The 21,358-nt window shown below is 42.7% G+C and overlaps 2 protein-coding genes across 2 annotated transcripts in view; one reads left to right on the forward strand and one right to left on the reverse strand.

Moving 5' to 3' along the window:
• Positions 1-21,358, forward strand: part of GUF1 (GTP binding elongation factor GUF1) — a 658,241-nt gene that overhangs the window by 303,458 nt on the left and 333,425 nt on the right. The gene's annotated exons all lie outside the window — the stretch shown is intronic.
• KCTD8 (potassium channel tetramerization domain containing 8) overlaps positions 18,175-21,358 on the reverse strand; it is a 179,156-nt gene continuing 175,972 nt past the window's right edge. Inside the window, exon 2 of the mRNA XM_006111922.5 lies at positions 18,175-19,521. Coding sequence (XP_006111984.2) covers positions 19,061-19,521 — 461 coding nt within the window. The 3' untranslated portion in view covers positions 18,175-19,060. The remainder of the gene's footprint in view (positions 19,522-21,358) is intronic.

The raw sequence follows: 21,358 nt of genomic DNA on the forward strand, positions 1-21,358 counted from the left end.
GAGACCTGAAATCAGTAGGTTTGGCCCAGAGCCAAATCCTCCACAAGTCAGCAGAAGATGCAGTGAGCAGCCAGCGAGCAGTGGCAGTATGATGAGAGGAAAAGGACATTGCCCAACCTACTTGAGGTGAGACTGTTACTCACACTTTTGGCTATGAACTCTGTGGTGTTTTCCCACATTTATGCCATGTTACTTCCCTCCCCCTTTATTAAAAGTTTATTTTCTGCACTCAGACTCTGGGCTTGCGAGTAGGGAAGCATTGCCTCTCAGAGGCACCCAGGGATGTTGTGTAAATTTCCCAGGTTTCTGGGTGGGGGCGTGAGCCATTTCTGTGCTGGATGGATGGAGAGGAACCCCTAGATATTGAACCTGGTCCTGTCTGCTGCTGGCTCTATCTGCCATTTTTGTTGTTGCTGTACCACTGACACCTTTACCCATGTGGGTAAGGTACTAACCAGGGTGGGGGCAGATCCCCCAAGTTCAAATCCCTCCCTTTGTCTGATGAGGGCAAAGGGATTTTGGAAGGAATCTGCCACCAAACCCTCTTGCTCATGGGATATTTTGAAGTGGGTCAGGGACAGTTTATCCTAATAAAGCTGTTCCACTTCCACTGTGGATAAATAATGTAAGAAGGCCATTAGAAGAGGAGAGATGGATATTGGAGCTTTCAGAGCATGCTGTAACTATGTGGGCACAGACTCATTCTCTTACTTGCTCACTCTCTCTGGGTCAACAATTCCTTCATTATCTAGTCGCGCTAGAAAGTGTCAACAGGAAGGATTGATGGTGGCCCACATTAGAATATCTTAGGGTATGTCTACACTACAAAGTTAATTCAAACAAACAGCCGTTAGTTCGAATTAACTTTAATAGTTGCTACACATACAAACTGCTAGTTTGAACTTAATTCGAACTAGCGGAGCGCTTAATTCGAACTAGGTAAACCGCATTCTACGAGGAGTAACACCTAGTTCGAATTAAGTAGTTCGAATTAAGGGCTGTGTAGCCACTTAATTTGAACTAGTGGGAGGCTAGCCCTTCCTAGCTTACCCTGGTGGCCACTCTGGGCACAACCAGGGAAATTCTTCTGCCCCCATCCCGGCCCCCGGAGCCCTTAAAGGGGCATGGTCTGGCTACGGGGGAGGGGGGTGTAAAACAGGGGGTTGCAGGAGAGCTGAGGTAGGGGACTGGACTCAATGACCTTTCAAGGTCCCTTCTAGTTCTAGGAGATGGGCAATCTCCATTAATTAATTATTATTAATTAGGTTTGGGGGGAGGCCTCCAACATCCACAACCTCCGCACTAGACACAGGAAAGTGGCCGTCTAGGGAAAGATAGCTGCCAGCCTGGCCACCAAAGGCCACATGCAAACCCAGGAACAGGTTTGCATGAAAATCAAGATGGTCCAGTGAGACCCTCGACCCTGAGCCCTGAGCTTAGAACATAAGAACATAAGAATGGCTGTACTGGGTCAGACCAAAGGTCCATCTAGCCCAGTAGTCTGTCTGCTGACGGCGGCCAACACTAGATACCCTGGAGGGGATGGACCAAAGACAATGACCAAGTGATTTGTCTCGTGCCATCCATCTCCAGCCTTCCACAGACAGAGGCCAGGGACACCATTCCTACCCCCTGGCTAATACCACTCCATGGACCCAACCTCCATGACTTGATCTAACTTCTCTTTAAACCCGGTTATAGTTCTAACCTTCACAGCCTCCTGTGGCAAGGAGTTTCACAGGTTGACTATTTGCTTTGTGAAGAAGAACTTTCTTGTATTAGTTTGAAGCCTGCTACCCATTAATTTCATTTGGTGTCCTCTCGTCCTTATATTATGGGAACTAATTAAGAACTTTTCTTTATGCACCCTCTCCACACCACTCATGATTTTATAGACCTCTATCATATCCCCCCTCAGGATCCTCTTTTCTAAGCTGAAAAGTCCCAGTCTCTTTAGCCTCTCTTCATATGGGACCTGTTCCAAACCCCTAATCATTTTGGTTGCCCTTTTCAGAACCCTTTCCAAGGCCAAAACATCTTTTCTGGGATGATGAGATCACATCTGTACACAGTACTGAAGATATGGCATACCATAGTTTGATACTTCCCCTCCTCCTTCTTCCCCTGTCTTCCCCCTTCCAGATCCCTCCTTCCAGGTTTCACCCTCCCCTCTCCCACCCTCTCTCTTCCCCTCTCCCACCTCCTTTTCCCAGTCTCCCCAGAGGTTAATCCTTCTCCCCCCCCAGTTTTGTTAAATAAAGAGAATTTCTATTTTTGAACACGTGTCCTTTATTTTGTACATCAGGAAGGGGGGCTAGGGAGGGGTAAGTGGAGAGAGGTGAGAGAGGAATGGGGTACGAGCTCCTGATGGGGAGGACTGGGGTGGCTCTGCGGGTTCCTCGGAGTGGAAGCTCTCCTGCAACCCCCCGTTTGACCCCTCCTCCCCGGATGGCAGCCTGCGGCAAGTGCAGCTGGGCTGATGGCTGAGTGCTGTGATGTGCCGAGTGTGGGCACTCAAGGCACTCCAAGACAGGACTGCTTTGCTGTCCCTCATTGAGGTAGACAAGCAAGCGGGGAACCCTGAGAATTGTCTGTCCGGGGCGGGGGTCGGGTCCCTTTAAGCCCAGCCCTCGGCTAGCCTGAGACAGCAGCTCCACGCTCTAAGTCCTAACCTGATGTCCTGCCGGCCCTGCTTCCGGCCAGCCTTAACTTCGGTTCAGGGTCCACTCAATGTGGACATGCTAGCAAAGCTAATTTGAACTAGTTTTTAAGTCTAGATGCACTAGTTCGAATTAGCTTAGTTCGAATTAACTAATTCGAATTAAGTTAGTTCGAATTAGTGCTGTAGTGAAGACATACCCTTAGAGCCTAAGGGTAGGGCATGCATGTGAAAGGTGACAAGATCCCTCTTGAAATGCTGTCTCCCCCTCATGTGAAGAGTGATCTGAAGTGCAGGTGTCTCACATCCCAGGCAATTTTGCTCACCACTGGACTAAATTTATGAGAGAGGTCCTCTTCCTCCCTCTGAGTTTGCCTAATGATTGGACCTCATGGGTGAGTTAGGCAGAGGAACACCTATTTTTCCCAATTTGTGTATCATTCTGAGGCTTAGGCATCTAGGACCCTAGAAGGGAGTAGCAGTGTGCATGCCCTGAGGCAGTAACATAGGCGCTTAGGGAGATTTTATAGCAAAGATTTAGACAATACGCAAGTTTTGGTGCCTGTGGGGGCTTGGTGGTAACTCTGCAAATATTCTGTGAATTCCATTAGGGCCTGATTCTGGTATTTAGGCATGCAAAGTGGCATTTAGATGCCCTAAGTCCTTTTCGGAAGCTAGTCCCCTGTGTTTAAGCTTTCAGCATGGAATTTTCAGAAGTGCCAATTGTTGGCCTATATTTGCTTACACTGTCGTTTTACCCTTGAGATCAGTGGTGACAGAATTAACCCAACACTCAGGCCCAGATCCCCAAAGATGTTTGCATGCCTTACTGCCTTTAATATCAATGGGAGCTTGGGGCATCAGTGCCTTCAACAAATGAGGCCTGAGCCCTTCTGGAAATACCACTTGCATTGTGTAAAAACAAAGTTACATTTCTCCTTACAAAAGAACAGACACCAGAGAGAAATTTGCACCTCTGATTCAAGATGTACTATCAAATCAAAGATAACTCTCTGAAGAAGGTGTGCTAAGGGTGTTATTCTAGACATAGCTGAGTGTAATAAATGGACATGTCATAGCAGAGTTTATGGAAAGAATTGGTGAATAAAAGAGGAAATAGTTAACAATAATACATTTAAAGAAAATAATCTTATGAGAGTACCACAAATATGGATTGAACATATTTAATATACTCGGATGGCTTCTGTTATATAGACTCATTTGTTTGTTTGTTTTTTGGTTTGTTTTGCATTTTGAAACCATTTCTTATTTAATGTCAAGTGTCATTTATGGATGGAAATACTTTAATTCATATCTGATTCATACAGAAAGTCTTGAGTTTTCTCTCCTTTTTTAGGTATAACCTAAATTGATTCTTTGAAGAAAAAAATTCACCTTCCAGGCAATTATTTATTCACATTTAGAGTGACTACCAATCACAGATGTGGCATTGCAGAATAGAAGAGACACTGGCATTCTTTTTAAGGATTCTTTAAGTGAATGTCGCTTTGGCATTCCATTTGGACATGCTTCACCAGTGTTGTAAAAGCCTATGAAAGGAGAACCACTTTTCCCAGGATCCTTGGGGTTTGGTCCTGCAAACTGCTGAGCACAGATGTGGAAACAGAACTGTCTGCTGGGGAAGACACTCAGGTTTTCCCCACTGAGGAGAGTAAGAGGGCTGATGGGACAGAATTAAACTGTCTTAAGACTCCTCCAAATCTTTGATGTCACAAAGAATCATTTTCCCTCCTATCTCCCTTCTGCTCTTCCCTGTAGAAGCTCCAGAGGGATTACTGTAGCCTTAGGGCTACACTAGCTTCTCCAGTTTAGTAGCCTTAGCTAGGGACCATTAATGTGCTTTAAATCATATTATACTTAAATGCTTTGCTGAGTCAGGGCCAGATTGCTCAATGCCTATGGTATTGAATCCATAAGGATAAACTGTCAGTTGCTATTTGAGTGAAATTTAACATGATTTTACATCAGATATGAACATAAAATCACATGAGAATGTAGTTTAAGCTTCAAAAGCAGTTAAAATAGAGTTGGGGAAAATGGGAATTTTTGGAGGGTCGTCAGTTCAGACGGTACTATATGCTAACAATTACACATCCTACTATTAAATACAAGAGTAAGGAGAAAGTTGGAATGCCTGATATGTGCTGCCTTTAGATAAGGTTCATATGAAGTAAATATGGCTTATATTGTTTGAGAAGACACTCTGACATACAGCACTGTAGTATTTAGGCCAGGAAAACCTATTTAAGTGTTATATGTGCACACAGCTCCACTGATCATACTGCAATTTGAAAACAAAAGTGGATCCTAAGGCCTGGTCTACATTAGACGAGGCAGGTTGGCTTAAAGTGCTCACAGTGTGTATCTGGAATCAGTTTATCTTAAGCCAAGTTGCCACAGCATCTACACTGCGGGAGGTCAACATGAGCACGGGTTCCTGTCAGTTTCCCATACTCCTCACAGAATTAAGAGTACCAGATGCTTAAAACTGAGGGTATCGAATGCTAGAAGACTGACCTCCAGAGTTTAAACTCTTGGCTCTTTATGATTGATCACATTACATTAATGTTACGATTTGTAACAATTTCTTTCAGAGGGTTGGGCCTTGCTGGTGCATTTTGTTTTCTTTTAGTAACTTACTTTGATGTGTGTGTTATAACTTGAAACCAATTAAATCCTTTTAATATTTAATACAGTCCCTATTGTTTATGATCGAATCCTGTAAATAATTTTTACCAGGGGTGGGAGAGACAACAACTGTGCATCTCTTTCTTTCATTGGTAAAGGGAGCATTCTCTATGTAAAACTTTTATATAGAATAAAATGGATTTATCTGATATACTGATCCCATTTGGGGCTGTGCTCCTGAGTGCTGTGTCAAAGACCCTATGACAGCCTTCCTAGAGCTGAGCTGTTCTCAGAGTCTGTGTTACTTTGCTGTGGGGCTATGAGACAGGGCAGAACTGCCCCGCATTGGAGATCTGCCGATCGACGCCTGTGTGGTGACTCTAGGGGTGCGATATCGGCGGTGTGCCGGCTGTTCGGCGGCCGCCGAGTGGGCTCACCGCGATCAGCCACCCGGGGGGATGCGGCTGCCAGGGGGAGGAGCGAACGGTGGGCAGGCATAGATTGACGTCACCGCCGTTGGCCTGCCAACAAGGGGTGGAGCCCTGGCGTAGATGCGGGATGCCCGGCAGGAGTTTTAAGGCCTGAGAAGATGGGCGGAAGGGGGACTCCTGAGCCCACAGATGAGAGGGGACCCGAGCTGGGGACAGTGCTCCCACTGGCGGCTCGTAAGCAGGGAAAGGAAGTAGCCCAGAGCGGGCAGAGGATTTTGCCAGAGGGCTGGCGTGGTATGGTGGAAACCCCACCAGCTGGACAGGACCACAGCCAGGTCTGTGACCTTAGGGCCCTGGGCTGGGGCCCGTGAGAGAGGGTGGGCCCGGACCCCCCCCCTCTCCCAGTGGTTTGACCGGGGAGCTGGCTCGAGCCTAAACCGCTAGCCATCATATCAGCCGCAATGCCAGCTCGAACTCTCGCCTGGCGCGCTTTGAAACTGACTAAAAGGACTCAGGATGGGGTGGAGGGAACACAGAGGTGGTGTGGGAATAGAGGTAACGAACCGCCTGGCCTAACGGACGGTCACAGGCTGTTATCCCAAATTTGTGCTTTGTTGAGAGAGACAGGACAGGATGGTGGGGTGCCCCAGAGTGTCTACCATGGAACTTAGCTGAAGGTTGCTTGGCCAAAGATACTCCTTCTGCCAGGGCAATATCTGGTCAGCAAAATATTATTTCTTTTAATTTAATCTTAAATTGCAATGTATTTTTGTACCTCCCTTCAACTTCTTGTATATGTGGCGGTGCATGCAGGTTGGGGGTTAGATGTGTTGCAAGTTAGTTCAATTGATGAAAATGGATTCTAGTTAGTTGCTGAGCTAGATTCTAGTTGAATGGACGTCCAGAGAAGTGCAAGGCTGTCTCCTGTGAATCATCCATTATTTTTGCTGGCAACTCCAGCCCTTCCGGATCTACCTCCTGCTTGCAGGCCCTGTTATTGAGCTGGAACAATTTGATGAAACAACAGGAAGTCAGGGGGCATATCTGTCCACCCCTTCTACAAATTTGAATGCACAAAAAGTAGGATTTTACCCATTGACACATCAGAATTGATTTCAATGGGAATAGTTCTGATACAACAAATTAAAGATTATGGGGCCAATTAAAATGTGAGGGCAAAGAGTTATGCAAATCTAATGAGGTGTATGTAAGTTATAGCTCTTAAGTAAAAGAAAACTAATCTCCAAGGCTATGTCTACACTCGCGGCTTCTTGTGCAAGAACATTTTGCGCAAGGGTTCTTGTGCAAGAAGTCTTGTGCAATAAAATGTCCACACCGCCATGTGTGAGCTGTGCTTTTGCACAAGAGCGCCCATGGCAGTATGGACGCTCTCTTGTGCAAGAAAGCTCTGATGGCCATTTTAGCCATAGGGCTTTCTTGCGCAAGAAATCCTTGCCGAGCGTCCACACTGCCAGTTTGCGCAAGAGCTCCTGCTCAAGAGGAATTACACCTGTTAAAAAATAGCATAGCTCTTGTGCAAGAAGACCTCTTTTACCACGCCGTACTGTAAATTTCCTTGCGCAAGAGCAGGTGGGCAGTATGGACGCTCTGCAGATTCTTGCGCAAGAACGGCCATTCTTGCGCAAGAAGCCGCGAGTGTAGATATAGCCCTACAGTGCAGAAACATGCATATGGGGTTCTGCTTGCTAAGCTGATATCTGAATAGTAGACTAGCTGTTCATACCCTAGTGATTTCAGCAAAATTCCAATAGGAAGCTGTGTTGATAAAAGACCTAATGTCACTAGTGTCATTTGTTCATTTGTCTTTGAAAAATGCCTTTACGATTCACTGCATTAGCTGACTGAACCATGCTGAATGTATTTGCTGACTATTGTTATGAATGAGTGCTTCTTGGTCTCTTAGTATGCTGTCACCTGACTTTAGGCTGTGTCTTGTCTTCTTTTATCAGTTCTGATTGTGTGCAGTCTGGCAACACCCCATATGTACCCCCTTTCCTTCTAACTACTCATTACCGCATTGCCATCATTTGCTGCTCTAATTCTGTGTACGCTCTGATTTCAGGTACAGAACGGATAAGTCCTTAAGTAAAAGACTAGTCATAAGAATGTCCTTAATAACTATGAAAAACAGAAGAAAATTGGAGAAAACATTACATAGGAGCAAAATTGCTTTTACATAAATGTTTGCAAAGTTTTTCCAAGTCAGATCTTGAAGGAATGAAGATGCTTGATGGCCTGTACTATATAAACTTATGCAATATAAAAACACACCAGAGCTGTGATCCTGCAAAGTGCTGAGAATTTCTCTTCAGTATTTCTGAGTGCCTCCTAAGAAGTGAGTTGAAGGCAGTAAACAGCTCTCAGAATTGATTCAGCTTTGGCTCCAGGTTATCAAATATGTTCAAATTATATTTTCCTGCTCTTGTAGAAGATTATATATGCATTTCTTATATATTAAGGCCAGAAGTGACAACTAAGATCCTCTAGTCTGGCCTCCTGTGTAACACAAGCCATAGGTCTTTCCTGAATTAATTCCTGTTTGAACCAGAACGTATCTTTTAGAAAAGCATCTCATCTTGAGATGCCAATGATGCCAATGATAGATAATTTACTACAACCCTTCACAAGTTATTCTAATGGTTAATAAACCTCACCAATGAAAATTTGCAATTTATTTCTTTACAGTTATACATGCAGCAAGACCATGCTTGTAGGCCAAACAAACCTACAAAAGCAGAGCGCCATTACGTAACTATGTAAATGAAGCGTGGGAAATTTAAATTCTGGCTTCATTTGCAATTTTGAAGTGCCTAATTTACATCCCTCTGTTGAAAGAGGGATGTAATCTAGACACTGCCCTAGAGTAAAAAGAGGACCAGATTTAAGAGAAAATATTAGCATCAAGCAACTACATCTTTTGAAAATAATTGTCTTAAGTTTAAGTATGGAAATAATTTGCACTAGCTACAATGATAATGGAAGGGTCATATTTAAGTCTGTTAAACAAATTCTGTTTCTGAATCAATTATTTGCAGTATGTATCAAGTATGTACAGTAGGTTAACTTTACAGCCAATGTTGCCTTTTGTCTAACATCTTTGTCTGAGTCTATAAATAAAAGTTTGTATTTCAATAAATAAAAGAAATTGTCAGTTTCGAAAACAGATATGTTAAGGGGAAGAGGGCAGGAAAAAATATACCTTCAAGAACAGCATATAAAATTAATTATCACTATGTGCTTTGTTCATGCATTTTAAAGGCATATGCATAATTCTACAGCAACAACCATATCCATAGTCTATTCCGTATCTAGTTAGATTAATAAAGTACATTAAAATGGGAACACATCCCATCCTCTAGGTGCCCTAAAACTGATTTGCATAACATCAAAGTAAATTTTAAAAACAATGGAATAAAACTCTGTCACAGAAGACATAGGGTTAGATTCTGAAATCCTTGTTCATGTTAAGTAGTATCTCAATCAAGACTTTGTGGAGGAAAATACTAGATCTGGCCAATCCTAATCAACTTCCTCCAATCTTTTTATCAGCTACTTAGGAAAACAAATGTCCTTGCAAAATGCCTTTGGATCTTGTTATGGTTTTTTCTCATCAAATCTGAGAAGCCAGTCACTATATTTTCAGTGAGTAAGCATCTACACACTGTGATCAACCTCTCAGCTGTCTTTTCAATAAGATGAGCTCCTTAATCCCCATTGTAAATTTTGTGAGGCATGTTCTCCAGTCTTAGTCTGAATCATTTTTATGGCCCTCCATTTTTGTGGCCCTCCAGTATTACCACACCCCTCTTATGTGGACAGCACAACTGGACATAGTATTCTAGTAATTGCCTTACTAGTGCTATTTACAGAGGCAAGATTGCATCCCTACTTCTACTTGCTAATTCCATTTTTACACATCCAAGATGCCATTAGCTCTTTTAGCCATGGCATTTCAATGAAATCTCATGTTGAAGCAAATACTTATGAGGACCCTGATGTCCTTTATTTTGAATTAATGCTTTCCAACAGTTTCCCTCCAAAAGACATAACTGCATTCTTGGTTTCCAGATGTATTAACTCACATTTGCTTTTATTAAAATTTATTTTGCTGGACCATTTAACAACATGATTCAGATCCGTCTGTAACAGCCTGCTATCCTTATTATTATTTACTACCACACCAGTTTTTGTGTCATTACTAAACTGTCCCAGCTAAGGTTTTAAATCATTTTCTATACTGTTGATAACAATACTAAATAGAATTGGTCTGACAGCTGCTCCCTGCAGGACTCTGTTAGAATTCAGAATACCAGTTAGAATACCAATTACCATTTAAAATATTCATTATCCATGACAATATTTATTACAATGCCTAATAAACTAAATATCACTCAGCAATTATTATAATTTTAATATTTTAATATTAAATAAAGTAAAAAAGAATACATACAATAAAAAATAGAAAATAAAATAGAACATTTTAATATTTTAATATTAAAGGAAAAAAAGAATACATAAAATAGAAAATAAAAATAGAATAAAAATAAAGCTGAAATAAAAATAAAACAAGTTGATTGCCCCCAAACAACTTTTTTAAATTTCATTTTGTGGAAAATTTCAAAAATGTGTCTTGTGTTCCAGTTCAATACAATTGCTTTTCAAAATGTCCATTTACCACAGAATATGAGTTCCAAGTTTTGACCACGTTTACTTATGGCAGACAATGAATTCCAAAGTCAAGTATTCCTCATAAAGAATACTTCACTCGTCATACAAAGGGGATAGTCCAAGCACGTCAACTGGTATAACTGTGGCAGGTCTGCAATGAAATAAATGATATTTGGGGACAGGTTTAAAAAAAAATCAGAGTCCATACCTGGGGCTAGACTTTCACAAGAATGCTGCTCCTATGTAGGCACCAAAAAATGAAGTTGGATTTTCAAAAATGCTTTGAAAATCTGGCTCCAATTGTGTGTACTTATCACTTGAAAATCTCACCTTGGGGCTTTTTTGGAAACCTTGCTTTGAGGGTTTTATGTTTGTTTTGATTGGATGCTCTTCGTATTGCTGCTGATGGGTTGTTTTTTATATACACTAGCTGGAGTTACCAGGCGTTGCTCGGGAAACTGGAGGAACAAAATGTAGAAAAACAGTAGTCCATTATCTTTTTTTGAATGGTAGAAAACTTGCACTGATATCTATAGGGATTAAAATATAGGCATGCATCATCCCCAAGGGGGGGGTGCGACCCTGGGTAGAGGGGAGGTTACACACAGGAGGGGTGCCCCAGCTCATGCCCGAGGCTGCAGCTGCTGCGGGGGGCAGGGTGGGTGCCTGAGCCATTGTGCGTGTGGCGGTTGGGGCACTGCATGCCAGCATTGGGTGGGGGGGAAGAGGATCACTTATGTAACTTCGCAGGTAGCAGAGGGCGAGTCCTGGATGGCACTGGGGGCCGCAGGCAGTGGGCACAGGACCTAGAGTGGGCGTGGCAGCCCCTGCAGTGCAGTGCGGCAGGTTACTTTTTATTTTTACAGCTTGAGCTCAGGCCCAATTGAGCCCAAAAGTACCTTAAAACCTTCTCCTGGATGAAAGGTTATCCCATGCAAAGTTTGGTTGTGGTAGCTCTTATAGTGTCCAAGTTATTAGCGCACAAACTTACAAACATTCTCCTTTATATATTAGATGTTGGTATACATTTACGCTAGAGAAACCAGTGTCAAAGAAATTCACCTTGCATTTGGAGTAGTAAGTCAGGAGGTTTGTGTTCCTTGCACAGTACCAGACCAGACCACAAGAAATATCTGTCTTTCGCACAGATGAACTTTGCCCTTAGTGTAGAGCATTTCATTATGCCACAGGCACATAGTCTTCGGTCATGATCTTCATCCTGGAATGCTGGATGGGCTTTTAAACATTCTAGTCCAAAGTGAAGAAGTGCATTAAAGCTAATAACAAAGACCTTGAATTTGATAGTTACTTAGTCTACATAGTATTTACCCCTTCCAAAGGAATGAAGTGTCTGAGTTATCAGGAGTATGACATTTTTTCATAAAAATGACCTCAGTCCATGGAAAAATCATGGAGCAGGTCCTAAAGGAATCCATTTGGAAATACTTGGCAGAGAGGGTGGTGATCAGGAACAGTCAATATGGATTTACCAAGGGTGATTCATGCCTGATTAACCTAACTGCCTTTGATGATGAAATAACTGGCTCTGTCTAGGTGGGGAAAGTGGCAAACATGATAAACTTTGACTTCAGATATGCTAGAAGATAAGGAGAAGGTCCAGAGTGACCTAGACAAATTGGAGGATTGGACCAAAGGAAATCTGATGAGGTTCAACAAGGACAAGTGTAGAGTCCTGCACTTAGGATGGAAGAATCCCATGCACAACTACAGGCTGGGACCAATGGGCTAAGCGATAGTTTTACAGAAAAGGACCTGGGTATTAAAGTGGATGAGAAACTGAGTATGAGTCAACAGTTTGCCCTTGTAGCCAAGAAGGCTAACAGTATATTGGGCTGAATTAGTGGGAGCATTGCCAGCAGACTAAGGAAATTGATTATTCCTCCTTATTCAGCACTGGTGAGATCATGTCTGGAGTATTACATCCAGATTTGGATCCCCCACTACTGACAGGGTGTGGACAATTTGGAAAGAATCCAGTAGAGGGCAACAAAAGTAGAGGCTGGGGTGAATGTCTTATGAAGAGAATCTGAGGCCTAGCTTGTTAAAGCCCTGGATAGAATGATTTAAATTGGGCTTGGTCCTGCTTCAGCAGGGGGTTAGACTAGGCGACCTCCTGAGATCTCTCCCAACCTTAATTTTCTTCAATTCTATGACTGTATGATTCTACAGGTTGAGCCTCCCAAATCTGGGACTCTCTGGTCCAGCAACATCTGTGGTCCAGCAAGGCCATGGATGTTGCTGGACCAAAGAGTCCTAGAAACAGAAACCAGCCTGGAGAACTTAGGGACTGTGGCATCCTGGCTGGACAGCAGCTGGGCAGGGGAACCCCAGCATCAACGGGGCTAGGCAGCATAGGGAGCCTCTGTCCCAGCTAAGGAACTCCCTGTGTCAGTGGAGTCAGGTAGCCAGAGAACCCCTGACAGCAGGGCCGCCAGCAGCCAGAGAACCCCAGAAATCCTTCTGTGATGGGACTGAGTTGGCTAGGCAGACCTGACCAGGAACCGTGGTGGCAGCAGGGCCAGGCAGCAGACTTGGGAATTCAGTCTTGGGAATCCTTGCAGCGGGGCCAGGCAGCAGCCAAAGAGTTAGGCTAGATCCATCAAGGGATATTGGCCAGGATGGGTAGGAATGGTGTCCCTAGCCTCTGTCTGTCTGGAAATGGATGACAGAAAAGGGATCATGTGAGGATTACTGTTGGGTTCCCTTCCTCTTGGGCATCTGGGGGTATGTCTACCCCTTAATTCAAACTAAGCTAATTCGAACTAACGCGTCTAGAACTAAAAACTAGTTCGAATTAGCGTTTTTCTAATTTGAACTAGCATGTCCACATTAAGTGGACCCTGAACCGGGCTTAAGGATGGATGGAAGCAGTGCTGGCAGGGCATCAGAGGAGGACTTAGAGCGTGGAGATTCTGTGTCAGGCTAGCCGAGGGCTGCGCTTAAAGGGTCCCGACCCCCACCCCGGAAAGACAGTTCTCAGGGGTGCCCTGCTTGCAAAACAGTCCTGGCATGGAGTGCCCGGAGTGCCCACACTGGGCACATCACAGCACTCGGCCATCAGACCGGCTGCACTTGCCACAGGCTGCCATCTGGGGAGAGGGGGCAATTGGGGGGCTGCAGGAGAGCTTCCACCCCCAGAAGCCCGCAGAGCCAGCCCAGTCCTCCCCATCGGGGGCTCGTACCCCATTCCTCCCTCACCTCCTTCCACTTACCCTTCCCTAGCCCCTTTTCTTGATGTACAAAATAAAGATAATGTTTCTTCCAACATTGACTCTGTCTTTATTGAACAAAACTGGGGGAGACTGGGAAAAGGAGGTGGGAGAGGGGAGGAGAGAGGGTGGGAGAAGGGAAGGCAACTACAATGATCAGGGGTTGGGAACAGGACCCATATGAAGAGAGGCTAAAGAGACTGGGACTTTTCAGCTTAGAAAAGAGGAGACGGAGGGGGGACAGGATAGAGGTCTCTAAAAGCAGGAGTTGGGTGGAGAGGGTGCATACAGAAAAGTTCTTCATGAGTTCCCATAAAGAAGGACTAGAGGACACCAAAGGAAAGGAATGGGTAGCAGGCTTCAAACTAGTAACAGAAAGTTGTTCTTCACAAAGCAAAGAGTCAACCTGTGGAACTCCTTGCTGCAAGAGGCTGTGAAGGCTAGAACTAGAACAGAGTTTAAAGGGACGTGATATCAAGTCATGGAGGTTGGGTCCATGGAGTGCTATTAGCCAGGGGGTAGGAGTGGTTTCCCTGCCCAAAGTTTGTGGAAGGCTGGAGAGGGATGGCATGAGACAAATGGCTTGGTCACTGTCTTCGGTCCATCCCCTCCAGGGTCCCTAGGGTTGGCCGCTGTCGACAGACAGGCTACTGGGCTAGATGGACCTTTGGTCTGACCCAGGACGTCCATTGTAAGCTCAGGTCTCAGGGTCGGGGGGTTTCAGTGGACCCCCTTGATTTTCATGCACACCTGCTCCTGGGTGGCCAGGCTGGCAGCTCTCCTGCCCTAGACGGCCACTTTCCTGTGCCTAGTGCGGAGATCGTGGACGAGGTCCACGATGTCTGCTCTAGACCAGGCGGGTGCCCGCCTCTTGCGGTCCCGGGCAAGCTCCCGGGAGCCGCCAGCCTGGTCCCAGGAAGAGGGGGAGGACTGGGGGGCATTGGGTGGGTGGCTCGATCCGTGCCAGGTGCAGGGTCTGCTGGCTGGGTACTGGCAGGCTTGCACCTGGCACGGGCACCGTAGCCAGCCCGTGCCCATTTAAGGGGTCCGGGGCCGGGGCCGGGAGGGGGGCAATAGAGTTTCTCTGGTGTTGGCCAGAGTGGCCACCAGGGGAAGCTGGGGAGGGCTAGCCTCCCACTAGTTCGAATTAAGGCTAGTTAGTTCGAACTAGGCTTAATCCTCGTAAAATGAGGTTTTCCTATTTCGAACTAAGCGCTCCGCTAGTTCGAATTAAGTTTGAACTAGCGGAGCGCTAGTGTAGCGCCTATGAAAGTTAGTTTGAACTAACATCCGTTAGTTCGAACTAACTCTGTGGTGTAGACATACCCTGGTAGTGGCCACTGTCAGCAGACAGGATACTGGTCTAGATGGACCTTTGATCTGACCCAGTATGGCTGTTCTTGTGTCCTTATGAATCCTGGCCCCAGCAGGGGAATCCCCAGTAGCAGTGGGGCCAGTTGAGTGGTCCTGGCCAGTGAACCCTGGGAAATCCCAAGTGGTAGCAGGACTGCTGGCGGCAAGCAGGACTGCTGACTGCTGGCAGCAAGGGAACTCTGAGGAACTCCTGAAGGTAGAGAGGTGGCTGGATAGTGGCAGTCAGGGAGCCCCAGCCAGTAACCCCTAGAGGCAGTGGAGCTGGTGGTGGCTGGTCAAGCCTGGCTGGGAAACCCCTGGTAACTCTCATTTTAGTGGGTGGGCAGCAGGGTGGTAATACTCAAAAGGTAATAACAAAATAACAAAACTCAAAAGGTAATAACAAAATGTTTTTTAAGTGCATCAGAAGCAGAAAGCCTGCTAAACAACCAGTGGGGCCCCTGGACGATTGAGATAGAAAAGGAGCACTTAAAGATGATAGTCATTGTGGAGAAACTAAATGAATTCTTTGCTTCAATCTTCATGGCTGAGGATGTTAGGGAGATTCCCAAACCTGACCCATCCTTTGTAGGTGACAAATCTGGGGACTTGTCACAGATTGAAGTGTCATTAGAGGAGGTTTTGGAATTAATTGATAAACTTAACAGTAACAAGTCACCGGGACCAGATGGCATTCACCCAAGAGTTCTGAAAGAACTCAAATGTGAAATTGTGGAACTATTAACTACGGTTTGTAACCTATCCTTTAAATTAGCTTCTGTACCCAATGACTGGAAGATAGCTACTGTAATGCCAATATTTAAAAAGGGCTCTGGAGGTGATTCCGGCAATTATAGACCGGTAAGTCTACGGTAAGTCTAACTATTAGTTGAAACAATAGTAAAGAATAAAATTGTCAGACACGTAGAAGAACATAATTTGTTGGGCAAAAGTCAACATGGTTTCTGTAAAGGGAAATCACGTCTTACTAATCTATTAGAGTTCTTTGAAGGGGTCAACAAACATGTAGACAAGGGGGATCCAGTAGATATAGTATACTTAGATTTCCAGAAAGCCTTTGACAAGGTCCCTCACTGAAGGCTCTTATGTAAATTAAGTTGTCATGGGATAAGACGGAAGATCCTTTCATGGACTGAGAACTGGTTAAAAGACAGGAAACAAAGGGTAGGAATAAATGGTACATTTTCAGAATGGAGAGGGGTAACTAGTGGTGTTCCCCAAGGGCCTGCCCTAGGACCAATCCCATTCAACTTATTCATAAATGATCTGGAGAAAGGGGTAAACAGTGAGATGGCAAAGTTTGCAGACGATACTGAACTGCTCAAAGTTAAGACCAAAGCAGACCGTGAAGAACTTCAAAAAGATCTCACAAAACTAAATGATTGGGCAACAAAATGGCAAATGAAATGTAATGTGGATAAATGTAAAGTAATGCACATTGGAAAAAATAACCCCAACTATACATATAAAATGATGGGGGATAATTTAGCTACAACTAATCAGGAAAGAGATCTTGGAGTCATCGTGGATAGTTCTCTGAAGACATCCACGCGGTGTGCAGCAGCAGTCAAAAAAGCAAACAGGATTTTAGGAATCATTAAAAAAGGGATAGAGAATAAGATGGAGAATATCTTATTGCCCTTATATAAATCCATAGTATGCCCACATCTTGAATACTGCGAACAGCTGTGATCTCCTCATCTCAAAAAAAATATACTGGCATTAGAAAAGGTTCTGAGAAGGGCAATTAAAATGATTAGGGGTTTGGAACAGGTCCCATATGAGGCGAAATTAAAGTGATTGAGACTTTTTAGCTTGGAAAAGAGGTAACTAAGGGGGGATATGATAGAGGTCTATAAAATCATGTGGAGAAAGTGAATAAGGAAAAATTATTTACTTGTTCCCATAATATAAGAACTAGGGGCCACCAAATGAAACTAATGAGCAGCAGGTTTAAAACAAATAAAAGGAAGTTCTTCTTCACACAGCGCATAGTCAATCTGTGGAACTCCTTGCCTGAGGAGGTTGTGAAGGCTAGGACTATAACAGGGTTTAAAAGAGAACTAGATAAATTTATGGAGGTTAAGTCCATAAATGGCTATTAGCCAGTATGGGTAAGGAATGGTGTCCCTAGCCTCTGTTTGTCAGAGGGTGGGGATGGATGGCAGGAGAGAGATGGCTTGAACATACCTGTTCAATTAACTCCCTCTGGGACACCTGGCATTGGCCACTGTCGGCAGACAGGTACTGGGCTGGATGGACCTTTGGTCTGACCCAGTATGGCCATTCTTATGTTCTTATGTTCTCAGTCAGTCCAACTTTAGCAGGGCAGCAGCAGGGTGGGGAGTCCCAGACTTGGGAGCTGGGAGACCAGCTGGCAGCAGGGCAGTCAGCAGGGAAGCATTGACCTCTCCTGGTCCAGCAAACCTCTGGTCCAGGATGACTCAGGTCCCGAGGGTGCTGGATCAGGAAGGTCCAACCTGTACTGCATCAGAGGACTCAAAGATATCAAAGATGATGGGGATGATCTTGAGGATTACAGCCCTTATTTAGTAAATTTAGCTGAAATGGTCATTAAGAACAGAATATTCTTTGTGCTGTAAGAACATCTATAGATCTGTATAACTATAGTTATATAATTAAGTTTATCATGATAGTACTATGAATTTGTATAAATTATATAGACATTTGCCAATTCCTTAGTAGCTCTTCTCCAAACTCTAGCAACATTTTTATTGATTTAAAACATGTTTGTTTTAACCAGAGATTTTTTGTTACATTGGAAAAGCTATTGATTTTCATATCTGACTTGGAAATTTAGTTTTTGTCTACTCTACAGTTGAATATTCATACTAACCTCATCATTTGCATGACTCCTGTAGAGGAGTTTCTAACAGTAGTCAGAACTGTTTTCTGTTTAAGTATCATGGTAGTGTATTTCCTGTTAAGATCTTTATCATAACAGGTTGTTTGCTTTAATCAGTAATGTGGCTCTCTTGATCTTACTGAGTCTCTGTTATAAACTCCAATTAAACTCGAGTACCCAAACATTTACTCACTGACTGTTGAAACATATTTTCTTTGTTTTTGTATTTTCAGTAACAGAGTAGAAGTGTTATGGAAACACTGCACAAACTGTAACTATGAGCCTTACATCTACTCAAAGAAGACAATAATAACCAAGAAAATCTACCAGATGGTTCTTTTTAATAAATACATTAATGTCTTTTTTTATTTTTCTTCAATTTTGTTGACTAATATGATAACAGAAACTTTCAGACCATCAAACCAGTTTTCACAATCTGTCGTTAAGTTTTCATTTCACAGAAATAGTTATGACAAGCACTAATAGATGAATGTTGGTGCGATAATGAAACAGTATAAGGCATATTTACACCATCCTTACATACAGAACACTGTACACACAAAAAAATCACAGATCTGGAACAAAGTAAATTCCCCAAGATATTTTATGCTTATAGGCTTGGCATTAAACAAATATTTACCCAAGCAACTGACAAACCTCTTGTTCTTGTGTAATTTATTTGTAACATTGTGCTCATGCAAAATAGGTATTTGCTTTATTGCATTAACATTGAGAGAGTATTGGGATTTGGTTTTGTAACCAGTTTTATCAAATTTAAAACCCTGTTTCTCCTCACCTATAGCAAGGTTGAGTCATTTTTACTGATGACACAAACTGAGCAGTGATCTGATGATTGGGTTTTTTATTTGATGAGTTACAAAATGATAATGAATCCCAGATGATTAAAGTGTGAAAACCAACATTCTTGATCATGCACATTTTGTTTTACGAATATAAAATGGTTTAGACCAAATTCATCTTGAATTTGTTTATTTTTTTTTTAAGAAACCATGTACTATCCAACATCCACTGTTTACAGAAAGAAATAAGCAGCAGGAATCACTCTGGCTGCAGAGTGGACCATAAGGAGGACGCAGTAGGATAGTGGCAACTTTAATAAACATCAAATGCACCAGAGAAACTTCATGAAAGAGGCTATTAACTATAACCCATATTTTTGTAAGAGTTCAGACTGCCATGGCCGTTTGCGCTCTGGAAAGTAATCTGGAATGTGGATTTTTTTAAAATCTTGAATACATTTTTTCATTTCTTCTTCAACACTCAGCTTCTCACATACCTTCTTTTTGGAAAGATTTGTTTCTCTGGACTTGCTAATGAGAGTCTGAAAGAGTTCACTGTTCCTGCGTTTGTCTGGTGGTGGCATCCACTGCACTGGGGCCTTCTTTGATGGACGATCCAATGTGAGAGTATTTGGCTGGTGTGCTGTTGGCTGTTGAGTGCTAGCAGCATTTTCTTGAGGAGTGCTGGCCTCGGAATGGCTGTCACAACTAGAGGTGGACAACTCATTGCAGGAAGTCCCACTTTCGCTTCCTTTGTCTGTAACTTTGTCGTGCTTCTGTTCTTCATGTTCTTGTTTGGGAGACACTGTTCTCTGAGGTGGTCCTTTAAAGAGAAAAAAAATGATAGCCATTAATTAAACAGCAGCTTAATCAGAAAATTGGGATCTATTTTGACGGTTTTTAACAGAACTTTGTGACGCACTATTGTAAACTCTGGGTCAGATTCTCAGGTAGCATAAAATGGCATGTTTTTCATTTTATTTGCTAGCACAATGCCATTTTATTCCATCTGAGAGTCAGGACCTACTTTCTGTTCAATATGAAGTTAACACAATAGTTTCCCTACTCAAATATATTTCTATGTCAAAAATAAATTCATCTCCTGGATCCTTCTGCGGGCAATGAAATGTGCATAATGCTGACAGATTATCTGCACCAGAAATCCCTCCAGGCATATTTAAATGAGCTATTTTGCCATTATACTCCAAGTATCTTATTATGGAAAACCAGATTGTTGGAGCATTAGGAAAATAATGCCATACAATTTGCAAAACTTGTTCTTTTCTTGAATAAAAAAGGTCCTAGGGTTGTGATTATGTTTTAGGAAACTGGGTTATTTTGTTCTAACAAATATCCACTAGGCATGTATATTGTAAAGAGCACCATTGCACTGAAGTGCCAGACTCAAATACTGTCCTAGAGCTTGTATCATACGTGCTACTAATGGAGAGTCTCAGGGCCTGATTCTTATCACATCCTTGTTTAGTATTAGTGATTATGAGGTCTACCACATCTCCCTTGAGTTATTTGCCAGAGAGGAAGTTTTGTAGGTCACAAGAGTTCATAGTAGAGTTGAATGAACATATTTTTTGCATGGATATTTGCACAGATAAAATAAATGAATGTTTTGCCTGTGCTCATGCCTTTTGTTGTGTTTGCTTTCCAGCTATATTCTATCAAACAAATGTTCTGACAGAAATGATTGATAAAACCATCAATTTCAAACAAATATTACAAAATATTCATGGAAAGTGAACACTGGCTTCCTAAATGTAATTACTTGTACTGCAAAACTGAGTCTAAGAGCTATGCTTGTCAAAACAGGAAGCAGACACAATTCTATGGGTCCTATATGTTCAGCCATAACAAAGAGGGAATTTTGCTACTGAATATTTCAATGAATTATTAGCTGAAAATATTCTCTAAATAATTCTGAAAAAATAACAGCTCATAGACAATTCACAAACAGGAAAAGCTAAGCTAATTAACAAGGTTACGGAAGATTCTATCCGGCTCTGCTTCCTACAATAAAAAAATGTCAAGTTGAAAACACTAGAAGAATGGTGATATTACTACTTAAGTCATATTTTAATTTTCAGGACAGATACTTATTTATTTTAAACATTCATAGATCAGACTAAAAATTAGGGTGAGCATATTCAACTCCAAGTAATGGTGCTGCTTCCTCTATATATGCAGTGGAGAAGAAAGGCATTGGCTTGGGCATTTTCTTTGTTTAGTATACACACACTCTGGTCTTTTATAAGTTAGTCTATTACATTTATTTCAAATGTTGCTCTCACTGTGTACCGTAGTGAACTAGTAATGATCTTTCTTTTCCACTCAGAGTAATTAATTCATACAGAATGTCTCATAGTTTTTTTTCCTGTTTGTTTATAAATAGATTTGCTTTTACAGAGATTGCTATATTGCAGAGTCTTCCTAAAGTTGTGAGCACATGCATTGATAACTAAGACACTGCAGGTATTTTTACTATTAAAGCAGGAGAATCTTATTAATTCTAGTACAGTGGTTACAGATGAATATGACACATATGGAAATAGAGATGGAAATAAATATCATGATAAATAAAAAAATAATCACTACATCACATGTATCCAACATACACAGATGGAAAACTTCTGTTAAATACAGAAAAT

The sequence above is a fragment of the Pelodiscus sinensis genome, chromosome 4, assembly GCF_052426305.1.
Source record: "Pelodiscus sinensis isolate ZL-2025 chromosome 4, ASM5242630v1, whole genome shotgun sequence".
NCBI lineage: Eukaryota > Metazoa > Chordata > Testudines > Trionychidae > Pelodiscus > Pelodiscus sinensis.